A 22,798-nucleotide genomic window follows, 5' to 3' on the forward strand; every position below is an offset into this window, starting at 1 on the left:
TGTTAACCATAACAATACACAGTAAATTTTTGGTCAGCCTACAATGCACATTACATACAGCAATCTAACAGAGGACAAGTGAATTATGACCCTAACATCGAGACACCTAAGACCGACGCCTTTTCTTGGACTTTGTGCTCTTGGTTGGTTGTGGTCGTCGAATAAGGGCCAATGCCTCGTCACGTTTTTCATTCTGTTCATGATTGACCAACCACCATGTCAGGTCACGACGAAAGCCAGCAACTTCTTCCTCTGTGTAGGTAAGGGTCACACCAGGTTCCCATCTTCTCAGCCACATCATGCAGTGCACCCCACAATCCCTCCTGTGGACGCAACAATATCAGCACAGTTAGTTAACACATCTGACATGTGCATTTACCCCACAGAAATCGAATTTGACAAAACTGACAGGTTATTCTGCTGGGGAACTGCTGCAAATATCATGGGAGACATTGGCTTTTTCCCAACCAATCCTGGCTTGACCAAGTCCAGTATAATATTGAGCCTCTTCCTCTGCAACAACATTCAGGACCAACATAGAAAGTTTAATGATTTTCCAAGTTCAAAAACTAGGGTAAAGATAATGAGTTTTTTCTTACACAATCATCCACAGCCATTTCCACTGGGTCTTTGATGACAACCTTCTTCTTCTGCTTTCTGTCCTTGGTTCCGAAATGGTTCCTCATGGAGTCTATTACGTGGAAATCCAATGTGCTAGGCTGAATGGCAACGCAAAACCAGTGTTGGCCAACAAGAGCAGGACCAATTATGAAATCACATTCAGCTAAGTTGTAGCCAACGAACTCAGGAAGAAAGAGCTTCTTATATTTTTGGGCTTTCCAGGTTGGATCATGTGCCATCATGTTCTGCATGACATGAAATTGTTAATCCATTAACAGAGAACAAGTCATTTCCAATTCAATTGCTGTCATTGGTATTTGCATTTGGAATTATGCAACCTCACCATGAAATCAACATCGAAAATGTGCCTCTTCCCTGGCCCCAACTCTGCCTTCATGTCCTCCATCACTGCCTTGCACACCAAATTAAGCACCTACAGAACACAAGTGAAAACGTCATTCTGGTACAATAATCTCACCAAACATTATCAAACATAATCGTGGGTGCAGGGACAGAGCATTCTTAAATACCCTGTTATTTACTCTGTTCACTCCACCCAGGGAAAACAGCTGTTGTCGGTCTATATCTTCATCAAACATTTTGATGACAGTCCTGCAAACATTGTCAGATGTCAGTGACAGAAAGTATGGTGTTGGGGACATCAATACTTGTCATTCCCATGTATGTTATTGTCATTTTCAATCCTATTGCTGTCATTTTCAGGGCACACTGTGTCATTTAAAAACAAAACACTAGCTACGGATATACTTACATATTCCCCTCTTCCTCTCCCTTGGGTCTACGGGATATTAAAGTGAAAAAGATGTCACTTTCCTCCTTTGGCCTCTTCGTCCTCGGAGCTGCCTTGAATTCTATCCACGGAGATTTAATTGTGGAACTCTTTGCCCTTGTTGACCTCCGAAGGTCAATCGATTTTTCAGGCCCTCCTTCCTCCCCACTGTCACTGCTCACCCATTCTCGATCCAACAGCAAAGGAACATTGGTAGGGGTCATTGTCAGTACATGTGTAGCTTCCTCCCCTCATCATCTGAATCCCGAACCTCCTTATCATCATCTTCGGCCTCCTCAACCACATAATCATGACTGACTTCCATGTCATCATGGTCATCTTCCTCCTCATCAACCACATGACCTCCTTCCCTGTCATCATGGTCATCTTCCTCCTCATCCTCGTCGTCGTCGTCATCACCTCCATGACCATCACGGTCACCCTCTTCTTCCACCTCCTCAACCATGTAATCATCACTGACTTCCCTGTCATGAAGGTCATGTTGTTCCTCATCCTCATCCTTCTCATCATCTCCTTTGCTGGTTTCATCCTCATCAAGTTCCTCATCTGCACTTCCCGCTGCAACCTCTCTTGCAATCTCCTCCACCACTCGGTCAACATCATCAGCTTCTTCAGCATCGTTACCAGCTGCATCACCAACTGTTTCAACCCCTTCTTTAGCAGTGGCATTCTCATTCCCCATCCCCTTAACTTTGGCGTTCAATCCAATCTGCAATTTGAGTAGCTCATCATCAAGAGCCTTCATTAACGTCCTCTGGCTTTCTTCAAGCTTCTTCACAAAACGAGCCCTCAACTCCTTCAATGCCTGCATACACAGTAAATGAAGATATCAAAAAAATTGTTCACTGTTATCAAATGCCAGTATCTCACTGGTCATTTCTAAATAAAGTCTTGTCATCTCAAGTATCAACCTTGCTAATAGACTGACTTAAACTCAGGTCACGTATATTTTCTAAGTTCCCACATACCGGATCTAAAGACTGCAAAATTGAACTGTCCTCATGTCCTGCTGAGTATACCTCGCTGCCACTGCTTCCATGCAATATTCCCATGCTGCTGCCTCTCTCTTTCTCCACCCTCTCCTTTATCTTCTCCTCGGTCCAATATTCAATGGCGCTTGTTGAACCCCGGTCAACAGACAATCCCAGCGGGAAACGCTCAACAAAATACAGCTGCAAAACCAAATAAAGATAGGTCACACTTCTGCAACAATAACAAAAGACAAAAATATAGTGAACCATAAGAAAAATATTGACTTACCAGCAGCAAATAAAGACACCCTCCAACATTGCAGGTTCCTTTCTTCTTCTTCTTTGTCATCTTCACAAAGTCTCCCATTTCCTTCCACAGGTTCTTGATTATGTACGTTGACCAATCATATTTCCAAAACCCATTCATCGTGTGACGCATCACTTTCAACAAACGTATATGTACAGTTGTGCTTGACCCAGGACATAGAAAAGCTCCAACTGTATAAAGCATAAATAGGAACTCAAAATTGTCGCTTTCTTCCCCAGATAATATCCTCTTCAGTATCTGGGTAAATGGAACCTTCCAATAAGTGTCCTTCAACCTCTTGTATTCCGGGTCATCCTCACTAACATCAGATTTCACTTCCTCCCCACTGTCAGGTACACCTAGAAACTCATGCGCATCTTTTGCCTCAATTGCCTGCCCTTGCCCTCTAATGGTCAAAAAATGCGTTGGTGGGTCATAGCATCTCAACAATGACACAAGTAGATCACGTGGAAGTTGCTTCACATTCACATTAAGCAAGTTCCCAAATCCCATCCTCTGAACTTTCTGCCTCAACCGCCTGTTCTTCTTCACATATTCAGCCAATGATAGAAATCCGGGCAATGAGCACCGGGTGTACAAGGGAACATCATACTTCTTCTTCTCACCTTTCTGTGGCTTCGTTTTCCTTGCCCTCTCATTATACCTATCTTTCTCTTCTTCACTCAGGGCCCTCCATGCCTTCCCCACTTCAATTTTTTCTTCTCTTGCGTTTTTACACTTCTCACCTCGTTTAGCCATATACTCCCTTCTGAACAACACAAGCCCACTGTGGACTCCTTTGCTTGTGGACCCTTCCCCTTCTTCCAACACCATCTCGTATAGTTCTGCAAAGTCATCAAGGTACCATCATTAAATCATAATTTTAATACATTTACTACACATCTAGTTCTTTCCAGATTCGTTATGGTCATTTCCAATTAATTCATTGTCATTTACAATATGGCCATTACAGAGTGACAGTAAGGATGCTGGTATGAATATGGTCGTTTCCAGTTAATTTATTGTCATTACCAATATGCCCATTATAGACTAACAGTTAGGTCAGTACTATGAATATGGTCATTTCCAATTAATTCATTGTCATTTACAATATGGCCATTACAGAGTGACAGTAAGGATGCCGGTATGAATATGGTCGTTTCCAGTTAACTTATTGTCATTACCAATATGCCCATTACAGACTAACAGTTAGGTCATTAATATGAATATGGTCATTCCCACTTAATTCATTGTCATTACCAACATGGCCATTACAGTCTGACAGTAAGGTCATTACTATGAATATGGTCATTTCAAGTTCCTTCATAGTCATTTACCAGTTTGGTATTGTCATTTCCAGTTTATTCATATAATCTTTCCACTCATTCAGACAGTAAGGTCATTACTATGAATATGGTCATTTTAGGTTCGATCATAGTCATTTACCAGTATGTTATTGTCATTTCCAGTTGTTCATATAATTTTTCCAGTCAATCAGACAATTTTCCTACTGATTTCAAAACCCATTTTTCCAGTTCTCAACTACGTTATTAAAAACAGAATAGCTTGCCATAGCGACTCAGCATAAACCCTTAATCGCCATTCCTGTCATTCACAAACTTCATCGCGTCATATCTAAATATTGCCCTATCATTGATTCCCAGACTCACCCAGAAACGTCGACCACAGCACGAAACTTAAATGCCTGAACTTACCTCACTGAAATGCTGTTGATGCTTGTTAACTGCAATGGTGAATCACCGTGCGCCAACCTTCGTCTTTCCACACAATCAGTCAGACGCGACCACGTTCGCCCTTCGAACAGCACGCCCTTCCACTTCCAACTCCTCTGCTCTCTTACGCACACACTATTTCGGGGTCCTCAACTGTCCAGCTTGCCGGCGTTTTTAGGGCAACAATGGGGATGGTGGAAGCGAGAAACCGGGAAGCACGACGGTCAGTGCAGGAGTGTTCGCGCGCGCCTTCTCTCTCTCCGCTTTCAAACGCTGACTGACAGGGGCTGTTTTGTAATTGTGCAACATTTGCATAATCCCAAATCAGGCAACACTTCCCTATCTGGTAATACATTTGCTTAGCTTCCCATTCTGGCATTTTATTATTTCAGCCTTCTTTATCTGTCATTTTCCCAATCTAAATCCATTTTTCTCAAAACTGCCCAAGCAGACACTCAGTACTGTGTTCATTGCTCCACAGTCGCAGGCATGAATGTTATGACAATATTATTCGTTGTTTCAAAAACAAAGCACTCTCTCTCTCACACACAAACATAGGATAGGCTCTATAGAAGAGCGCGCACAAACGCAAGTTGTTAAATTTTCTTTGTTTATTTCTTTTTCCTCCCAATCTCCTTCAATAGATTGAGGGCCGGATTCGACTCAGGCCCTCTTTATCCATTGAAGACGTGCCTGTTCCTGATATTAAAAAACGGAGGGATTGAACAAAAAAAGTTAGTTCTTCACTTTGACTAGAAGCTACCAATGATTAATTGATTTAGAGTATAGGACGAATATGATCCTGCTTAATGAACTGCTTTGCTAATTTTATATTAATTTTTCTGAATCAGCGCCCACCTTGCACACAAAGTGAGGACCCAGCATTTACTTGCTGTTTTCTTGCTCGAAGATTTCGGGTACAAGATTAAATTACACTACAGATTTTTCTCAAAAGATAAATACAACTTTGCTGTGACAGAAAGGACGCGGTTTGAACACTTTGAAGGAGTAAGTGGTGGCGAGTGACGACGCTTTTCTCAAGACCCTGAAGCGGTACAGCTCAGAGATCCCTATTCGGAAACAAAGACGCAGGGTGCTTCATTACCACACTGTTTAAGAAACCTCTGCTTCTTCTCTCTCCTCCGCCGACATTATTATCTCGTCTGGGGTGGACAACGCTCCAAGGCTAAAAAAGCAGGCGAACAAGAGGAGAAGCAAAGTTGAGGAACCATTTATCCTCTTTGCGGAAAGAAGCATGAGGGTTTATTAAAAAAAAGAAAAAGAAAAAGAAAGATTTGATCTTGGCTTCTTTTCTGAACATTTCCCCATAGTAGCATTTGGCTTAGAAAGGGAAGAAGAAACAGAGGAAAGAGGAGAATGGGACGGTCTAAGAGACTGGCTTGTCTCTTTCTGTTAGTTTTGCTGGTTACCTGCGCAATTGGAGATGACCCTTACAAGTTCTACTCTTGGAATGTCACTTATGGAGACATTTATCCTCTTGGAGTTAAACAACAGGTGCAATTTTTCTTCCTTTTTCTGGTTCTTTTGATATTTTTCTCTGGCACTATTCATCATCGTGTTTGTTGACTCCCGGGTGTGTGAAATGGCAGGGGATACTGATTAACGGCCAATTTCCAGGTCCCCAGATCGAATCAGTGACCAACGATAACTTGATTGTCAATGTTTACAACAGCTTGGACGAACCTTTTCTCATCTCCTGGTTAGTCCTTGTCTCCTCTGTTACTTTTTTCTTCCTTTATAGTCTTTTACTCTGCTGTACTGTGTTCTTTTCCCTCCATACTCTTCACAAGGACAAATAGATGATGGAATTTTCCAAAGTTCAATGGCAAATGATGTCCCTTTCATGGGAAAAACACGTGTTAGTTTAGTTATTTCTGTAGATCTGGCCGCCATTATTGCTCGAACAGCCAAAGCATAGTTAGTGTAAGTCTGATATGAAGATGTTGCCATTGTTCGTAGGAATGGAGTGCAGCAGAGGAGGAACTCATGGCAGGATGGAGTTTATGGGACCAACTGTCCAATCCCGCCAGGGAAGAACTTCACTTTCGTCCTTCAAGTGAAAGATCAGATTGGTAGCTATTTCTACTTCCCTTCTCTTGCATTCCACAAGGCTGCAGGAGGCTATGGTGGCTTCAAAATTGCTAGCCGCTCTGTCATTCCTGTACCTTTCCCTCCTCCAGCGGGGGATTTCACCATCTTGGCAGGAGACTGGTACAAGAGAAATCACACTGTAAGTAGCTCGCTTTTTCATCGCTGACACCAACTCTAAGACCCGGCGCTTCAAAAAATCATATGAATTGTGAACATTTGAAAGCTTTCGCGTGGCCGTGTCACTGTTTTTATCTTTTAGATTGTAACTGTAGAATAGTCTTTATTGTTGAAGGAATCCAATCTTAAAATTGATAATTTGATGTTTATTTTTGTAGGATTTGAAGGCCATATTAGACGGTGGAAGTGATCTTCCATTCCCTGACGGGCTCGTCATTAATGGCCGCGGTTCTAATGGTTACACATTCACAGTTGATCAAGGTACGGAAAAAGAACTTCTTCTCTATTCTTTTAATTTTTTTTGCCTGCCTGTGTTCATATGCCAATGAAGCTATAATTACTTAGACATCGATTGTTATGTGTCTGGTGGTTTGTCAGGTAAGACTTACAGATTCAGGATATCCAATGTGGGGCTGACAGCATCCATTAACTTCAGAATCCAAGGGCATAAAATGCTACTGGTTGAGGTGGAAGGAACCCACACTCTCCAAAACACTTATAGTTCTCTTGACATTCATCTTGGCCAGACTTACTCCGTATTGGTCACTGCTGATCAACCGCCACAAGACTACTACATTGTCGTCTCCACAAGATTCACCTCCCAGGTGCTTTCTACGACCTCCATTCTCCATTACAGCAACTCATCTTCCTCTGTTTCTGGCCCTCCCCCTGGCGGCCCAACCACCCAGATTGATTGGTCTTTAGAACAAGCTCGATCTCTCAGGTAAATTACCGTATTTCTTTCTTGACTCAGCAGTAAAAACTAAATTTCTTGATCAATCCTTTTTAGAAACTTCATGCATGCCATATATGAAACCAGGCGTAATCTGACAGCAAGTGGACCAAGGCCTAATCCTCAAGGATCGTACCATTATGGTATGATCAATACAACACGTACAATTAGGCTTCAAAATTCCGCGCCAATCATCAACGGGAAGCAGAGATATGCCGTGAATAGTGTGTCCTTTATTCCTGCTGATACACCTCTCAAGCTTGCTGATTACTTCAAGATCTCAGGAGTTTTCTCCCTTGGAAGCATCCCAGACAACCCCACTGGCTCCGGTGGTTACCTTCAAACTTCTGTTATGGCTGCCGACTTCCGTGGCTTTGCTGAGATTGTCTTTGAGAATCCTGAAGACACCCTGCAATCTTGGCACATTGATGGCCACAACTTCTTCATCGTAGGGTGAGTTCACCTTCCCTTAAACCTGTTAATGGATTTTTTTGTTTTTTGTTTTTGGGATCATTGGAGTTCCTTATGACAACACTCGTGAGTTGGAATTTCGCAGGATGGATGGAGGACAATGGTCAGCTGCCAGTAGGTCGAGTTACAATTTAAGAGACACGAGGGCATAGAAGGCACCATAGAATTATGGTGCCTCGGTGATAATTATACTCTCGATTCATAATATTTTTTGTCCACTCCTAAATAAAAAAATTATTTAAAGGGCTTTCTTTTACCCTAAATTTAATACTTCTATATATTGTTTCTAAATTTATAATTTTTTTTTTTTCAAACGATTCCTATTGATCATGCATTTCTATATGTAAATGGAGTTTTTGTCAATAAGAATAATCTCCAATACAAATGGTTATAGGAAATATTTCAGAAAAATCTACACATTTTTTTCATATAAACCAGCTAATCTAATTTCATTTCATTAATATTTGTAAATCAGTACTTAGCCCATACGTTAAAGATGGGAGATAATACCACAGGACACTATCATTATAAGTGTCAGAAACTAAACAAGTGATCCCAAAAATATTTCAGTATCTTCCCCGAATGCAGCAATCTCGGCCTAAATCTCAGTGCCCTCTTTCTTCGGGAGTAATAAGAAAGACAAGGAATTTCACACCCACACGATGATCCCAACTTTAAAATGCGTCTCAAGAGCACCACTAGCAATTAAACAGAAACCAAACCAGTGCAGCATAAGAACACCGCTGCTATAATCCACTAAAGGTAGGTTCTAAATCAGACTGTTCCATCTTAATAGCCTAACGCGAGGAAGCTGATGCCAGGTCACAAAAATGATTTAAACGAGACAAAACAACCAATAGAGCCTCAAGAGAAGAAGTTAAAATCAATTTTCCTCATCCACCCAATTCCGTTTCGATTCGGCCATCCAAATTGACAGATGTGAAGCCATAAACATTGAACGAACGTCAAACTGAGGCTTACCAGATTGCTTGCTTTGATATGAACGCTTCAAAACCGTTTGGACGTATGTTAATGCAGAGAAGGCTCTTAAACTTCAAGAAATTTACAAATAAGTAATGAACAAAGTTAACAGCACCGGAGTTATCTGTACTGTATAAATATAAATGTTCTGCAGAGAGGTTTATTATAAAGTTTCCAAGGTTCAAAAAATAATTTCCATGTCATAAAGTTTATGGAAATTTTGCATTATCTTGCCTTTTATCCTCAGCGGCATCCATCTAGCTGCAGACATTGACGATGAAAAATACAAACAAAACTAACAGAGAAAAGGATAGGGATTGACCTATATTATTATCTCCGTTTCTTTATATAAAGTTAATTGATTAATTTGAGTAGATTAAAGAAATTAGTTAAGTTAGTTATTTGTAATAAACGAGTATTATCTTTCTTAAAATATTCTTACTACTCAAGTATATTGGTTAGAACTATTATTATTACACAAATTATTTAAAAAATTACATAAATATAAGAAAAAATGAATTGACAAATAAGTATTATATTTCCTAAAATATTTTTGCTAATAAAGTATATTGTCTAGAACTATTATTATTACACAAATTATTTTAAAAAATACATAAATATAAGAAAAAAGTAAATTAAAATCTTATAATTAGAATTAGGATCAAAATAAAAATAAAATAAACCCTTATTATAAGATTGGAGGTAGTATTTGAAACTATAAAAACCCAAATTGAAAAGAGTCGTAAATACTGAGGACTGCTAAATTACTTCTTCACCGAAGAGAGATAAATTATTTTTTCAAAAAAGGAATCTGCTTCGGTCAAGGAGGTTCAGAGTTCTGGTACTCGCCATTAATGCCCACAAGACTTTGACTTTGGTTATCCCTGTTTTCTTTTTTTTTTGGATTACTCCATCCGGTATCCCAGGGAAATAGGCGTCTTTCAGCCATGACAACGTCCCCAGACTAATCCGGATTCGGGGGCTTGCAAGGATCCATACGGACGGCGCCCCCTGACCTTTTGGAGTGCTGCGTTCCCACGTCTCGAACTCGAGATCCGTGGTTAAACTAGGACGACCCCAGCCAGTCGACCTAACCCCGTGGGATTTTATCTCTGTTTTAATTTAACAGAGCTGCCTGTTTTTAAGTGGAAAAATAAAACAACAGAGAAACATTAATCATTTACCAACTCAGAGACTAAAATCTAAATCCATTTTTCTCAAAACTGCCCAAGCAGACACTCAGTACTCTGTTCATTGCTCCACAGTCGCAGGCATGAATGTTATGACAATATTATTCGTCGTTACAAAAACAAAGCATTCTCTCTCTCACACACAAACATAGGATAGGCTCTATAGAAGAGCGCGCACAAACGCAAGTTGTTAAATTTTCTTTGTTTATTTCTTTTTCCTCCCAATCTCCTTCAATAGATTGAGGGCCGGATTCTACTCAGGCCCTCTTTATCCATTGAAGACGTGCCTGTTCCTGATATTAAAAAACGGAGGGATTGAACAAAAAAAGTTAGTTCTTCACTTTGACTAGAAGCTACCAATGATTAATTGATTTAGAGTATAGGACGAATATGATCCTGCTTAATCATGAACTGCTTTGCTGATTTTATATTAATTTTTCTGAATCAGCGCCCACCTTGCACACAAAGTGAGGACCCAGCATTTACTTGCTGTTTTCTTGCTCGAAGATTTCGGGTACAAGATTAAATTACACTACAGATTTTTCTCAAAAGATAAATACAACTTTGCTGTGACAGAAAGGACGCGGTTTGAACACTTTGAAGGAGTAAGTGGTGGCGAGTGACGACGCTTTTCTCAAGACCCTGAAGCGGTACAGCTCAGAGATCCCTATTCGGAAACAAAGACGCAGGGTGCTTCATTACCACACTGTTTAAGAAACCTCTGCTTCTTCTCTCTCCTCCGCCGACATTATTATCTCGTCTGGGGTGGACAACGCTCCAAGGCTAAAAAAGCAGGCGAACAAGAGGAGAAGCAAATTGAGGAACCATTTATCCTCTTTGCGGAAAGAAGCATGAGGGTTTATTAAAAAAAAGAAAAAGAAAGATTTGATCTTGGCTTCTTTTCTGAACATTTCCCCATAGTAGCATTTGGCTTAGAAAGGGAAGAAGAAACAGAGGAAAGAGGAGAATGGGACGGTCTAAGAGACTGGCTTGTCTCTTTCTGTTAGTTTTGCTGGTTACCTGCGCAATTGGAGATGACCCTTACAAGTTCTACTCTTGGAATGTCACTTATGGAGACATTTATCCTCTTGGAGTTAAACAACAGGTGCAATTTTTCTTCCTTTTTCTGGTTCTTTTGATATTTTTCTCTGGCACTATTCATCATCGTGTTTGTTGACTCCCGGGTGTGTGAAATGGCAGGGGATACTGATTAACGGCCAATTCCCAGGTCCCCAGATCGAATCAGTGACCAACGATAACTTGATTGTCAATGTTTACAACAGCTTGGACGAACCTTTTCTCATCTCCTGGTTAGTCCTTGTCTCCTCTGTTACTTTTTTCTTCCTTTATAGTCTTTTACTCTGCTGTACTGTGTTCTTTTCCCTCCATACTCTTCACAAGGACAAATAGGTGATGGAATTTTCCAAAGTTCAATGGCAAATGATGTCCCTTTCATGGGAAAAACACGTGTTAGTTTAGTTATTTCTGTAGATCTGGCAGCCATAATTGCTCGAACAGCCAAAGCATAGTTAGTGTAAGTCTGATATGAAGACGGTGTTATTGGTCGTAGGAATGGAGTGCAGCAGAGGAGGAACTCATGGCAGGATGGAGTTTATGGGACCAATTGTCCAATCCCACCAGGGAAGAACTTTACTTTCGTTCTTCAAGTGAAAGATCAGATTGGTAGCTACTTCTACTTCCCTTCTCTTGCATTCCACAAGGCTGCAGGAGGCTATGGTGGCTTCAAAATTGCTAGCCGCTCTGTCATTCCTGTGCCTTTCCCTCCCCCAGCGGGGGATTTCACCATCTTGGCAGGAGACTGGTACAAGAGAAATCACACTGTAAGTAGCTCGCTTTTTCATCGCTGACACCAACTCTAAGACCCGGCGCTTCAAAAAATCATATGAATTGTGAACATTTGAAAGCTTTCGCGTGGCCGTGTCACTGTTCTTATCTTTTAGGTTGTAACTGTAGAATAGTCTTTACTGTTGAAGGAATCCAATCTTAAAATTGATAATTTGATGTTTATTTTTGTAGGATTTGAAGGCCATTTTAGACGGTGGAAGTGATCTTCCATTCCCTGACGGGCTCGTCATTAATGGCCGCGGCTCTAATGGTTACACATTCACAGTTGATCAAGGTACGGAAAAAGAATTTCTTCTCTATTCTTCTAATTTTTTTGCCTGCCTGTGTTCATATGCCAATGAAGCTATAATTACTTAGACATTGACTGTTATGTGTTTGGTGGTTTGTCAGGTAAGACTTACAGATTCAGGATATCAAATGTGGGCCTGACAACATCCATCAACTTCAGAATCCAAGGGCATAAAATGCTGCTGGTTGAGGTGGAAGGAACCCACACTCTCCAAAACACTTATAGTTCTCTTGACATTCATCTTGGCCAGACTTACTCCGTATTGGTCATTGCTGATCAACCGCCACAAGACTACTACATTGTTGTCTCCACAAGATTCACCTCCCAGGTGCTTTCTACGACCTCCATTCTCCATTACAGCAACTCAGCTTCCTCTGTTTCTGGCCCTCCCCCTGGCGGCCCAACCACCCAGATTGATTGGTCTTTAGAACAAGCTCGATCACTCAGGTACATTACCCTATTTCTTTCTTGACTCAGCAGTAAAAACTAAATTTCTTGATCAATCCTTTTAAAAACTTCATGCATGCTATATATGAAACCAGGCGTAATCTGACAGCAAGCGGACCAAGGCCTAACCCTCAAGGATCATACCATTATGGTATGATCAACACAACACGTACAATTAGGCTTCAAAATTCCGCACCAATCATCAACGGGAAGCAGAGATATGCCGTGAATAGTGTGTCCTTTATTCCTGCTGATACACCCCTCAAGCTTGCTGATTACTTCAAGATCTCAGGAGTTTTCTCCCTTGGAAGCATCCCAGACAACCCCACTGGCTCCGGTGGTTACCTTCAAACTTCTGTTATGGCTGCCGACTTCCGTGGCTTTGCTGAGATTGTCTTTGAGAATCCTGAAGACACCCTGCAATCTTGGCACATTGATGGCCACAACTTCTTCATCGTAGGGTGAGTTCACCTTCCCTTAAACCTGTTAATGGATTTTTTTGTTTTTTGTTTTTGGGATCATTGGAGTTCCTTATGACAACACTCGTGAGTTGGAATTTCGCAGGATGGATGGAGGACAATGGTCAGCTGCCAGTAGGTCGAGTTACAATTTAAGAGACACGATTTCTCGCTGTACTGTTCAGGTACAGAAACTCATAAATTATCATAAACCTTTTTCATTCATCTTGGAATCCCACCTGAAAACGTAGAATTTTGCTTGTTGGTATATGTGATTATGATGGAGCAGGTGTATCCCAAGTCATGGACTGCAATATACATGCCTCTGGACAACGTGGGGATGTGGAATGTGAGATCAGAGAACTGGGCTCGTCAATACTTGGGGCAGCAATTCTATCTTCGTGTGTATTCGGCTGCAAATTCATGGAGAGATGAATACCCTATCCCAAGCAATGCTCTCCTATGTGGTCGGGCTATAGGCCATAGCATTTGAGCTCTCTATACGATAAGAAGTAAGAACCAGTTCATTCATATACGCCCAGCATCAGTAGCAGTTGTATTCAAGGCTCAACTCGAGCCACTTTCCTCCTTCATTCCTTTCGCGGTATTCATTTTTACTCCATAGAGATTTTGTTTGTCCCAAGATATGGAATAGACGATTGATCATTTGAGCCTCATTTACGATATAATATAAGTAGTGATATGAAGTAATGTTCACGAATCAATGAATCATGTTATTTTTCCTAATTTTCTACCGCCTGTTTCAGGGTTCTTCATGTTTATTATTGTCCGCACATAAAAAGTTATGGTATATCAATTATATAATTTTGTATCTGACGTGTAGGCTTCGAGTTAAGTGCCAAGATATTATTGTTCATGTTATATAATTTTGCCTGTTAGAGCTACAACAATAAGTTGATATAAAGTTGAGAATCGAACTCCCACCCTTATTTAAAAAATGAAAATTCTGTATTAGTTGCGTTAATTTATGTCTCAATAGCGCCTTAGGGCATCCCAAACGCGCTTATCCTGGTCATAAATGGGAAAAGCACCGGGACAGAGAAACCTGGAGCGAGGGGAATGGGGAAAAATAACACGCGTATTCTACCTATTTGTTCCCTAACCTTCTCCTTCTAATGATGAAGAGATTTTGGAGGGGAAAAAAAAAACTCTTATAAATTTATCTTATTAATAATCTTTTTCGCTTCTTCACATTCTGTTTTTTGTGTTTTATGTACAACTATTGATGTGTTTTGTATTTTCAATTTGAAATTAATTTATTTTTTTGAATTCATAATTTAATATAAATTATATAAATAATATGGTAAAACAATATTACTGATAAAACTCAGTTATCTAAGTTGAACAGATTAAAAGAGTGAAATAAATTATTTTAAAATATTATATTTATCTTTTTTTTAAGAATTAATTTATCTGATTTAAAAACTAATATATAATTTAATGATACATATAAGTATTTTAAAAAATCGTGTATAATATATATTAAAATTAAGTAGTTTTTTAATTTTTTAAAAATTATTTAATTAGGTTTTATATTAATAATTGTATCTACTTGTGATTTTAGATACAAGGCACAAGCGTTTTAATGGTGAAAAATACAACTCAAGACATTTCATCAATCGTTAAAACGTGAGAGACAAATTTGAAAATTCATAAGAAAACTCGCAACAAGAGAAGTTACTCCCCTCATTTTTCTCCCCATTATTTTAAGTGATCATGAGAAGCAAAAGTGGAGAGAAAATAATTAAAGGCTGGTTTGAATGGTTTATAAATAATAATTTACGAAATATAAAAAATATATATTAAATTAGTTTTATTTTAGGGGAAATTGCAAAAAAAGACCTTGGAATTGCAAAAACGCAGATAGGGACCCTTGACAACTTCACTATGGGTTTTGACAAGAATAATATGCCCTGAAGTTGTCAAAACCCATAGTGAAGTTGTCAAGGGTCCCTATCTGCGTTTTTGCAATTCCAAGGTCTTTTTTTGCAATTTTCCCTTTATTTTAACTTATATAAAATATGTTTATAAAATTAAATTAACTTTCCCCAATGATTCTCCCTCGGGTGACGGTCGGCTGTCCTATTTTTGTGAGGAGCGATCTGGACCATCCGTGAAGATTCACCTCAGCTTTGGTTCAGCTTCGTCCAATCGATTGGCAGGGACAGTATAGTATGAAAGGCCGTCTTGTTAAGTGAGCATCTCCTTTGTTAGATCAATCCCACGATGGAGATTGTGCACAAGTGCAGAACATAAGCCCACCAGATCGAAACGTGTGCATGAATCTTGCGGGGGAAGCAATTGTATTTTTAACGTTTCTCTCTGCAGGATGCATTTTCGGTAGGAGCCTCGTACGGACGGATCACGATGCGCTTGCTTCTCGGTTGCTATATTTATGTCTTTTTGGTCGAATGCTTGATCTATAGAGATCAAAGCGCTGACACAACGCACTCACGCGATCCTTTGTAAGTCTCAGTGGTGTAGAATACTCCACGTGGTATCTCGGTTGTGGTCGCCACCGCAGAGAATCACAACCTGATATTGGACTGCGTTCTAGGCGCCTTCGTCCGCTGAGCATAAAGTAAGGGCCTCTTCCCGCCGTTTCGTACCAGGAGTCACCATCACTCACACTGCCATTCCTGTTTCCGGAACCGCTATTCTAATCTAACCTCTTCATTGTCACGAACCCTAGTAAATTTCCGTTAGCTGCATCGATGGAGCTACGTTCTTGGAGGCGACTTCCTACTCCTGATATCGATGGTAAACATTCCATCGCTGCGATTGTATCAACTTCTTTTTTCGTACTTTCATGCCTCTGGTGTGGTTTTTGATTGTTTTTGTTTTATGATAACATGATAGGCATCAGAGGATTGGGTTTTAGTTTCTTGCTTTTTTTTTTTTTTTGACTTTTCCCTCTTGTGGTTCACTTCCGATGTCTTTGCGCTACTTTTCTCTGCATGAGAGTGATTACTTTGCGGGATAAGATTTTTAAATAGACGACAGGAGAACAGGGAGTTATTATTGCCTTGTTGGCAAACTTTGTTGCGGTCAACTGGTTTATGTCCCGTGCCCGTCTTTTCTTCGCCATTACTGTTTGGAAATTCCCATATTGTTAAGCCAGTTTGGATAGCGGCTTGAAGGTTTCCTGGTGGGGTTTAGAAAGAGGTAGGATCTTGAAGTTTTTGTGTTCTTGCTCCTCACCCATGTGCTAGAAGTCCCAGCAGTCTGGGCCAGTGCGGGGTGATCCTTAGTTAAAATAGAATGCTGAAGATTGGGTCCTTAGCGTGGGTTTACTGAATTCACTGTCTTTTCCTCCTTGCTTATTTTGATGGTTTTGTATAATGTAGCAACAAGAAATGAACAACCACCCGATGATGCCTCTGGAGAAGCTAAAACTGCTAGCGATTGTGGCAATAATGCAATTGAAGTCTCTTCAGATGGTCTTATAACCTACTGATTATTTCTTTCGGAATCGTGGGTGGCTGTTGACAGCGTGATTCTATTTTGAAGTTTTAACCACTTCAATCTAAACCTTCAAATAAAATCTCTTTCTTTTCCTCCCTGGTTTAGTATAGAAATCTTTATAATGCTAATGTTGTAGTCTATTTCGTCCTCATGACATGCCTGTTGATGAGAAATGATTTCATGTAGATGAAGCAGCTTTGAACTCCTTTCCTGACTTAAATGAAGAACCTACTTCAAGCTTTTGCTCTTCTGATGGGTTAGGCGACAGCTCTGACTCATCTCGGCCTGGAAAGAGAAGAGGAAAGAAAAGGAGAAAACTCAGCTCTAAAATTGGAGAGTCCAGTCAGGACATAGGAGTGTTGGAGCATGGGGACGATGATGGCTCCTCAGGAGTTCAGCAGCAATCAACTGAACATGATTTGGCTAGCCTGAGAAAGAAGAAAAAAACCAAAAGACCAAGAAAAAAAACAAAACAAGTGTTGTTGTGGAATGTTTGGGAAGAGCAGCATGAGAGATGGATTGATGAGAATTTTTCAGAAGATGTTGAGTTGGGTCATCAGAATGAACTAATGAATGAAACTGCTGAGGCTTCCTCTGACCTTACCATGCCGTTACTAAGATACCAAAAGGAATGGCTAGCATGGGCTTTGAAACAGGAGAATTCCGAAATTAAGGGGGGTATTCTTGCAGATGAAATGGGGATGGGAAAGACTATTCAAGCAATTGCTCTTGTCCTTGCCCAACGTGAAATCCGGCAAATGGTTTGTGAACCAGATGAAACATCCTCTTTGCCAGGTTCATCTACAGCATTGCCTTGGATCAAAGGAACGCTTGTAATTTGTCCTGTGGTTGCTGTCACTCAGTGGGTTAGTGAGATTGATAGGTTTACTCTAAAAGGAAGCACCAAGGTGCTAATTTATCATGGGGCCAAGAGAGGGAAGTGTAGGGAAGAGTTCTCAGGGTATGATTTTGTAATAACTACATACTCTACTGTTGAATCAGAGTATAGGAAGCATATGATGCCTCCTAAAGAGAAGTGTCAATATTGTGGCAAATCTTTTAGCCAGACGAAGTTATCTGTTCACCAGAGATATTATTGCGGGCCTGATGCTGAAAGAACAGAAAAGCAATCGAAGCAATTCAAGAAAGAGAAAAAAGAAGTCAATATAAAGAAGAAAATTCAGAGGAACATGGGATCAGGGAATTCAGATACCAGATGCAAGGGGTCGTCACTTTTACATTCTGTCAAGTGGCAGCGGATCATTTTGGATGAGGTCAGTTTTTATCATTATTATGGCATTGAAATGGTTCTGTTTCATGAAATAAAATCATCTGTTTACACATTTGAATTGTCCTGTGCACCCATTTGTCTAAAGTAGTTGGAGCATGGTTTCTTTCTTATTTGACTGTGCCAAGTCTTTTGCTTGTATCTTGACAAGAAATTGACCATTATACTTTTAAATTTATCAAATAGGCGCACTATATAAAATCTAGACAATGTAACACTGCAAAAGCAATTCTTGCTCTAGAGTCTTCCTATAGATGGGCGTTAAGTGGAACTCCCCTTCAGAATCGTGTAGGAGAGCTGTATTCTCTGGTCAGTTTACCGTCTTATGTATTTTGCCATAATCTGGAAAGTTTATGTTTTAAAGATGATTTACTTGCTATGCTGTTAATACAGATACGTTTCCTGCAAATAGTTCCTTATTCCTATTACCTGTGCAAGGACTGTGATTGCAGGATTCTTGATCATAGGTATGTGTGAACTTAACTACTGGGAACATGATTTATTGTTCATTTTGGTTTTGCTTGTTTACCCTTTGAGGAACTGAATTGTCAGCTTCTTTTTCTATTCTTTTATTATTTTATCTGTTAAATGACGGTCTCCATGTTTTGTCATTTATGTATAATTCAATAGCTTAAAGCAAGCTGCTTTTACCTTGGCCAAAAAAAAAAAAAAAAGCGCTTCTCTTTTCTTTATAAAGGTTTTCTTAGAATTATTTTTCATCTCTTTACTTCTTTGAAATGCTCTATTGTGCTCTGTTTTGTTGAGTATGCAAAGGCGAGCATCCCTCTAAGCGCCCTTGTGCTTTTATATATCTTGCAACTATATTGTTAACATGTTAACTTTATGCTTCTGAGTTGTGATCATGATGCTTTTATGCAGTTCTAAGGAATGTTCAAACTGCCAGCACAGTTCTGTCAGACATTTCTGTTGGTGGAATAAAGTAAGTTTTGTAGTTTATTTGCCTTTTTTGCATTTGTTCCAGTCAAGAAAAACAAATCCTTGCTGTTTGATACAAATTAGTACTGACATATTCTGTTATTGAATATTGATAAGTTTGTAGCCACGCCAATTCAATTATATGGAACCGATGATCCCGGTAGGAGAGCAATGATATTGCTTAAACACAAGGTTTTAAAAAATGTAATATTAAGGCGCACTAAATTAGGCCGAGCTGTTGATCTCGCACTTCCACCTAGAATCGTAAGTTATTATTTGCAATGTGGCAAAGTTTGCGATTTTGAATATAGAAAAGGTATGTAGTGATCTCTTCCGTCAATTCCTTGCAGGTTTCACTGAGAAAGGATAGCCTGGATATAAAAGAGCAAGACTATTATGAATCATTATATAATGAGAGCCAGGCGCAGTTTAATACGTATGTCACATATTCTGCTTACTATAGAAATACAATGAAGATAAAGTGAAGCAGATTCTTTTGTTGTAATAACTAAAATTTAACTTTTATTTTTCACAAGATGTTAATCACCAATATATGCATGAAATTTATTTTTAATCTGGAGGAAGAGAAGAGCCGTATATTTTTGTTGACTCTTTTATTCGTTGTCTTTCTGCTTCCTATCTAAGTAATCAATTTGATTCTCCATCACAGATATGTGGAATCGAATACTTTGACAAATAACTATGCTCATATATTTGACCTCCTCACCAGACTCCGGCAGGTGTGTGTTTATTTCAATGGAAGAGGAAAGAACTTTGACATTTACACCTTATGATGCAGCCCCTTCAAAACTCTCTCTCTCTCTGTCTCTCTCTGGTCCCTTCCCCCGATTTTAAATTTGTTAAATGAAGGATGATAGACATTATTATTTGAGGCCTGTGTATTTGTATGGAACCATTGGATGTCCTTGACCTTGAATTTCCCACATTTTGATCATATCCCTATATTGTCTTGTTATTTGATTTTGTAAATTTCTTTTACTCTAATGATAATATGGAACTTTATTTTGCTCTAAAATTTTAGTGCAAAGTGAGTGACATGTTACTGAAGATATGACTTCCTGGGTAGACTGTCTAGAACTAAGAGTCTTAGACTGGTATAAATCATTTTCAATTTTTAATAATTTAGTTTTTTTTATCTCTTTGAAATATCTGATTTTTTATTTCCTTAACAATGATTAATAGTTTTTTTAAGAATAGTAGGGTGTTCTATTGGCATGACTTCATTTATTTTTTTGATTTACATGAATAGGGTTTCCATACTCTTCATTTTAGTCTGGATTATTCTTGTGAGAACTGGGAGGTAGGTTCTTTTAGTACTTGTCGAGTAATGAGCAGATTTTCATTTCTGTTCTTGTTCTTGCTCCTTCATGTAAGATTTTTCTCTCTGCCGACAAAGAAGTTCTACAAGTTACGAAGGAAACTTTGAACTCATTTTGGTCTTGGGTTGACGATAGGAATTGAAGTCTGTGAGATGTGATTTTCTGCTGTTCCTCAGTAGCTTGATAGTAGAGCATTCTGCTGTTAATTGATCTCAAATATCTCTTTCTTGGATTACAGGCTGTTGACCATCCGTACCTTGTGGTATATTCTCAAGCTGCATCATTAAAAGCTGGGGCTGACGTTAGCGTTGACGATGTTGAACAAATATGTGGCATTTGTCATGAGCCTGCAGAAGATCCTGTCGTTAGTTCATAGTCCCCTTACTTTTTATCTTCTGTCCGTTGGTTCTTTACAGCAAAATTGGTGTACTATTGTATCCTTCAACTACATTTTTCCTGTTGTTTTCAGGTTACCTCATGTGAACACATCTTTTGTAAGGGATGCTTGATAGACTTCTCTGCTTCCTTGGGGCGAGTGTCATGCCCTTCATGCTCCAAATTACTTACTGTTGATTTAACTTCAAACAAGGATGTAGGGGATCAGTCTAGAAAAACAATAATAAAGGGGTTCAGATCCTCAAGCATTTTAAATAGAATTCGGCTTGAGAACTTTCAAACAAGTACTAAAATAGAGGCATTGGTATGTGACATAAGTGAGTTACATGATATATTTATTGTTTTGGGCTTTCTATTGTCTAGAAAGTATGAGTAGTTTAGCTAAGCATGTTTTTATGTTTCTTTTTGTTTGTTGTTTTATGAAGCATGAGTTACATGATATATTTTTTAATTGTTTTGGGCTTTCTATTGTCTAGAAAGTATGAGTAGTTTAGCTAAGCATGTTTTTATGTTTCTTTTTGTTTTTGTTTTATAAAGCATGACATTTATAGGCAGTAAATAATAACATCGGTTACACAAGCATGTTTTATGGTTCAACTGCACATTGGAAAAGATAACCTATATTCTCTGTCCGATGCATGCCTTTTACAATCCCTATACCCCTGTGCCTTACAAAGCTGAAATGGCTGTAGAGAGAAGAAATTCGATTTATGGTAGAAAGGGATGGCTCCGCAAAAGGGATTGTTTTTAGCCAATTCACTTCATTCTTGGATCTCATAAACTATTCCCTGCTCAAGGTAATTTTACATGTGCTTTTCTATATTATTAATGCAAGATTCATTGCAATAATCATATGATGTCTGAATTGCAGTCTGGTGTTTCTTGTGTTCAATTGAATGGAAGCATGTCATTAGCTGCTCGGGATGCAGCCATTAAGAGATTTACTGATGATCCAGAATGCAAAATTTTTCTCATGAGCATGAAAGCCGGTGGTGTTGCCCTCAATTTGACCGTAGCATCACATGTGAATAATCTTCTTTATTCGTTGTGTTTCATGTAGAATTCATCAGTTTGCTTATTCAACTGTGAAATTCATCAAATTTGTATATAATTGTTGCCTAATCTATCTCTTCTATCTTTTCACATATGGATCTATATACTTGGCATAGGTTTTCATTATGGACCCTTGGTGGAACCCAGCCGTGGAGCATCAAGCTCAAGATAGAATTCACCGGATAGGGCAATATAAACCAATCAGGTGCTTCTTGCGCTCTCGTACTCTTAAGCTTAGAGTAGGCATGAGGCAATGGAAAAATTAATGGAAGCAGAGGTGTTCCTGATGGAGTTCTGACTTGGTTTTGTTTACTTGGTCAGAATTGTCAGGTTTGTGATCGAAAACACTATTGAGGAGAGGATTTTGAAGCTGCAAGAGAAGAAGGAGCTAATATTTGAAGGGTAAGTTGGCTTGACAGGTGTCATGTCAAATTGTCAATATATACTTATTTTTCTCCCTTTCCTCGATAGGACTGTAGGCGGCTCTGCTGAGGCTCTGGGCAAACTCACGGAGGAAGACATGAGATTTCTATTTGTTACCTGATCAGTGCAGATTCCCGCTTTTGAACAGTTTCTTGACGCTGGATTGAAGTGGGGCCACTATAGTGGGGTGAGAGTGTGGTGGCCCGAGGACTTGGACAATCACCCAAAATCTGTGTGTTCGTGCTTTTGTTTTTTCGCAAGTCCTAGAGTCTAATTTCCGACTCAGCAACATGATCATGCGTAGCTTTAGCGAAACTTCCGAGTATCTTCAGCACTTGTATTGTGGGTCTCCTCATCCACATTTGGAGTCATGCCCATTCCTTTCAAACCTATCCTGGATAAATGTTTTCCTCTTTTGAGAGTGAAGTTTGAGGCATAAGCTTATCAACTTTCAACTTCCTCAATATGTGGCAGTGCAGTGTAAGGATTCTTTAGAAGCTGTACTACTTGCTCATGTTCTGATGTTGGAAATAACTTTTTTTTTCTCTCTCAAATTGTTGGGGAGTTCTATTTCGTTGGAAATGAGCAGACTTCTCTCAAAAAATTATTTGTCATAGCAATAATGAAATGTGCAAAGTCAGTTAAATCGAGCTCCTCTTCTTTTATTTTATCAATCCATTGCCTTGTACGTTTTTATGGTGAATTTTCT

At 39.3% G+C, this 22,798-nt stretch overlaps 4 protein-coding genes across 6 annotated transcripts; 3 read left to right on the forward strand and 1 right to left on the reverse strand.

The window, feature by feature from the left end:
* Positions 1-1,282: 1,282 nt before the first annotated feature.
* On the reverse strand, positions 1,283-3,615 carry LOC114752350 (uncharacterized). The gene is made up of 4 exons (XM_028941093.1): positions 2,693-3,615; positions 2,452-2,604; positions 1,832-2,237; positions 1,283-1,350 (listed from the first exon to the last, which is right to left on the reverse strand). The coding sequence occupies exons 1-4, from the start codon at positions 3,542-3,544 to the stop codon at positions 1,283-1,285; spliced, it is 1,479 nt and encodes a 492-aa protein (XP_028796926.1). The 5' UTR covers positions 3,545-3,615.
* A 1,839-nt stretch (positions 3,616-5,454) lies between these two features.
* On the forward strand, positions 5,455-7,922 carry LOC114752270 (L-ascorbate oxidase homolog). Its single transcript, XM_028940999.1, has 6 exons — positions 5,455-5,958; positions 6,054-6,163; positions 6,424-6,694; positions 6,891-6,993; positions 7,111-7,456; positions 7,553-7,922. Exons 1-6 carry the CDS (start codon positions 5,821-5,823, stop codon positions 7,920-7,922), a joined length of 1,338 nt encoding a protein of 445 aa, XP_028796832.1. The 5' UTR covers positions 5,455-5,820.
* Positions 7,923-10,930: 3,008 nt separating this feature from the next.
* Positions 10,931-13,892, forward strand: LOC114752386 (L-ascorbate oxidase homolog). Its single transcript, XM_028941142.1, has 8 exons — positions 10,931-11,212; positions 11,308-11,417; positions 11,678-11,948; positions 12,145-12,247; positions 12,364-12,709; positions 12,805-13,170; positions 13,274-13,352; positions 13,457-13,892. Exons 1-8 carry the CDS (start codon positions 11,075-11,077, stop codon positions 13,658-13,660), a joined length of 1,617 nt encoding a protein of 538 aa, XP_028796975.1. The 5' UTR covers positions 10,931-11,074; the 3' UTR covers positions 13,661-13,892.
* Positions 13,893-15,689: 1,797 nt separating this feature from the next.
* On the forward strand, positions 15,690-22,667 carry LOC114752360 (ATP-dependent helicase rhp16). 3 transcript variants are annotated; one of them, XM_028941105.1, is made up of 16 exons: positions 15,690-15,948; positions 16,536-16,628; positions 16,843-17,927; positions 18,128-18,250; positions 18,335-18,408; positions 18,821-18,881; positions 18,995-19,141; positions 19,228-19,313; positions 19,548-19,617; positions 20,456-20,581; positions 20,687-20,935; positions 21,306-21,410; positions 21,485-21,637; positions 21,783-21,871; positions 21,988-22,068; positions 22,138-22,667. In XM_028941105.1, exons 1-16 carry the CDS (start codon positions 15,903-15,905, stop codon positions 22,208-22,210), a joined length of 2,661 nt encoding a protein of 886 aa, XP_028796938.1. In that variant the 5' UTR covers positions 15,690-15,902; the 3' UTR covers positions 22,211-22,667. The 3 variants fall into 3 exon arrangements, with proteins under 3 accessions (XP_028796938.1, XP_028796945.1, XP_028796953.1); XM_028941112.1 differs by having other exon boundaries at positions 15,691-15,948; positions 16,840-17,927; positions 20,687-20,917; XM_028941120.1 differs by lacking the exon at positions 16,536-16,628 and having other exon boundaries at positions 15,691-15,948; positions 16,840-17,927.
* The last annotated feature ends 131 nt before the right edge of the window (positions 22,668-22,798 follow it).

Source organism: Neltuma alba, unplaced genomic scaffold (assembly GCF_004799145.2).
Source record: "Neltuma alba isolate B1F8T4 unplaced genomic scaffold, ASM479914v2 tig00001160_pilon, whole genome shotgun sequence".
NCBI lineage: Eukaryota > Viridiplantae > Streptophyta > Magnoliopsida > Fabales > Fabaceae > Neltuma > Neltuma alba.

Bases quoted from the DNA above. Each gene is read 5' to 3' on its own strand.
- LOC114752386 (XM_028941142.1), top strand. From the start codon at position 11,075: ATGGGACGGTCTAAGAGACTGGCTTGTCTCTTTCTGTTAGTTTTGCTG. The intron at 11,213-11,307 runs GTGCAATTTTTC...GTGAAATGGCAG, and splicing joins CTCTTGGAGTTAAACAACAG to GGGATACTGATTAACGGCCA. The intron at 11,418-11,677 runs GTTAGTCCTTGT...TATTGGTCGTAG, and splicing joins GAACCTTTTCTCATCTCCTG to GAATGGAGTGCAGCAGAGGA.
- LOC114752270 (XM_028940999.1), top strand. From the start codon at position 5,821: ATGGGACGGTCTAAGAGACTGGCTTGTCTCTTTCTGTTAGTTTTGCTG. The intron at 5,959-6,053 runs GTGCAATTTTTC...GTGAAATGGCAG, and splicing joins CTCTTGGAGTTAAACAACAG to GGGATACTGATTAACGGCCA. The intron at 7,457-7,552 runs GTAAATTACCGT...ATATGAAACCAG, and splicing joins GAACAAGCTCGATCTCTCAG to GCGTAATCTGACAGCAAGTG.
- LOC114752360 (XM_028941105.1), top strand. From the start codon at position 15,903: ATGGAGCTACGTTCTTGGAGGCGACTTCCTACTCCTGATATCGATG. The intron at 19,618-20,455 runs GTGTGTGTTTAT...CTTGGATTACAG, and splicing joins TCCTCACCAGACTCCGGCAG to GCTGTTGACCATCCGTACCT. The intron at 21,638-21,782 runs GTGAATAATCTT...TACTTGGCATAG, and splicing joins ATTTGACCGTAGCATCACAT to GTTTTCATTATGGACCCTTG.
- LOC114752350 (XM_028941093.1), bottom strand. From the start codon at position 3,544: ATGGTGTTGGAAGAAGGGGAAGGGTCCACAAGCAAAGGAGTCCACAGT. The intron at 2,605-2,692 runs GTAAGTCAATAT...TTGGTTTTGCAG, and splicing joins GGTGTCTTTATTTGCTGCTG to CTGTATTTTGTTGAGCGTTT. The intron at 2,238-2,451 runs GTATACTCAGCA...CTGTGTATGCAG, and splicing joins ATGGAAGCAGTGGCAGCGAG to GCATTGAAGGAGTTGAGGGC.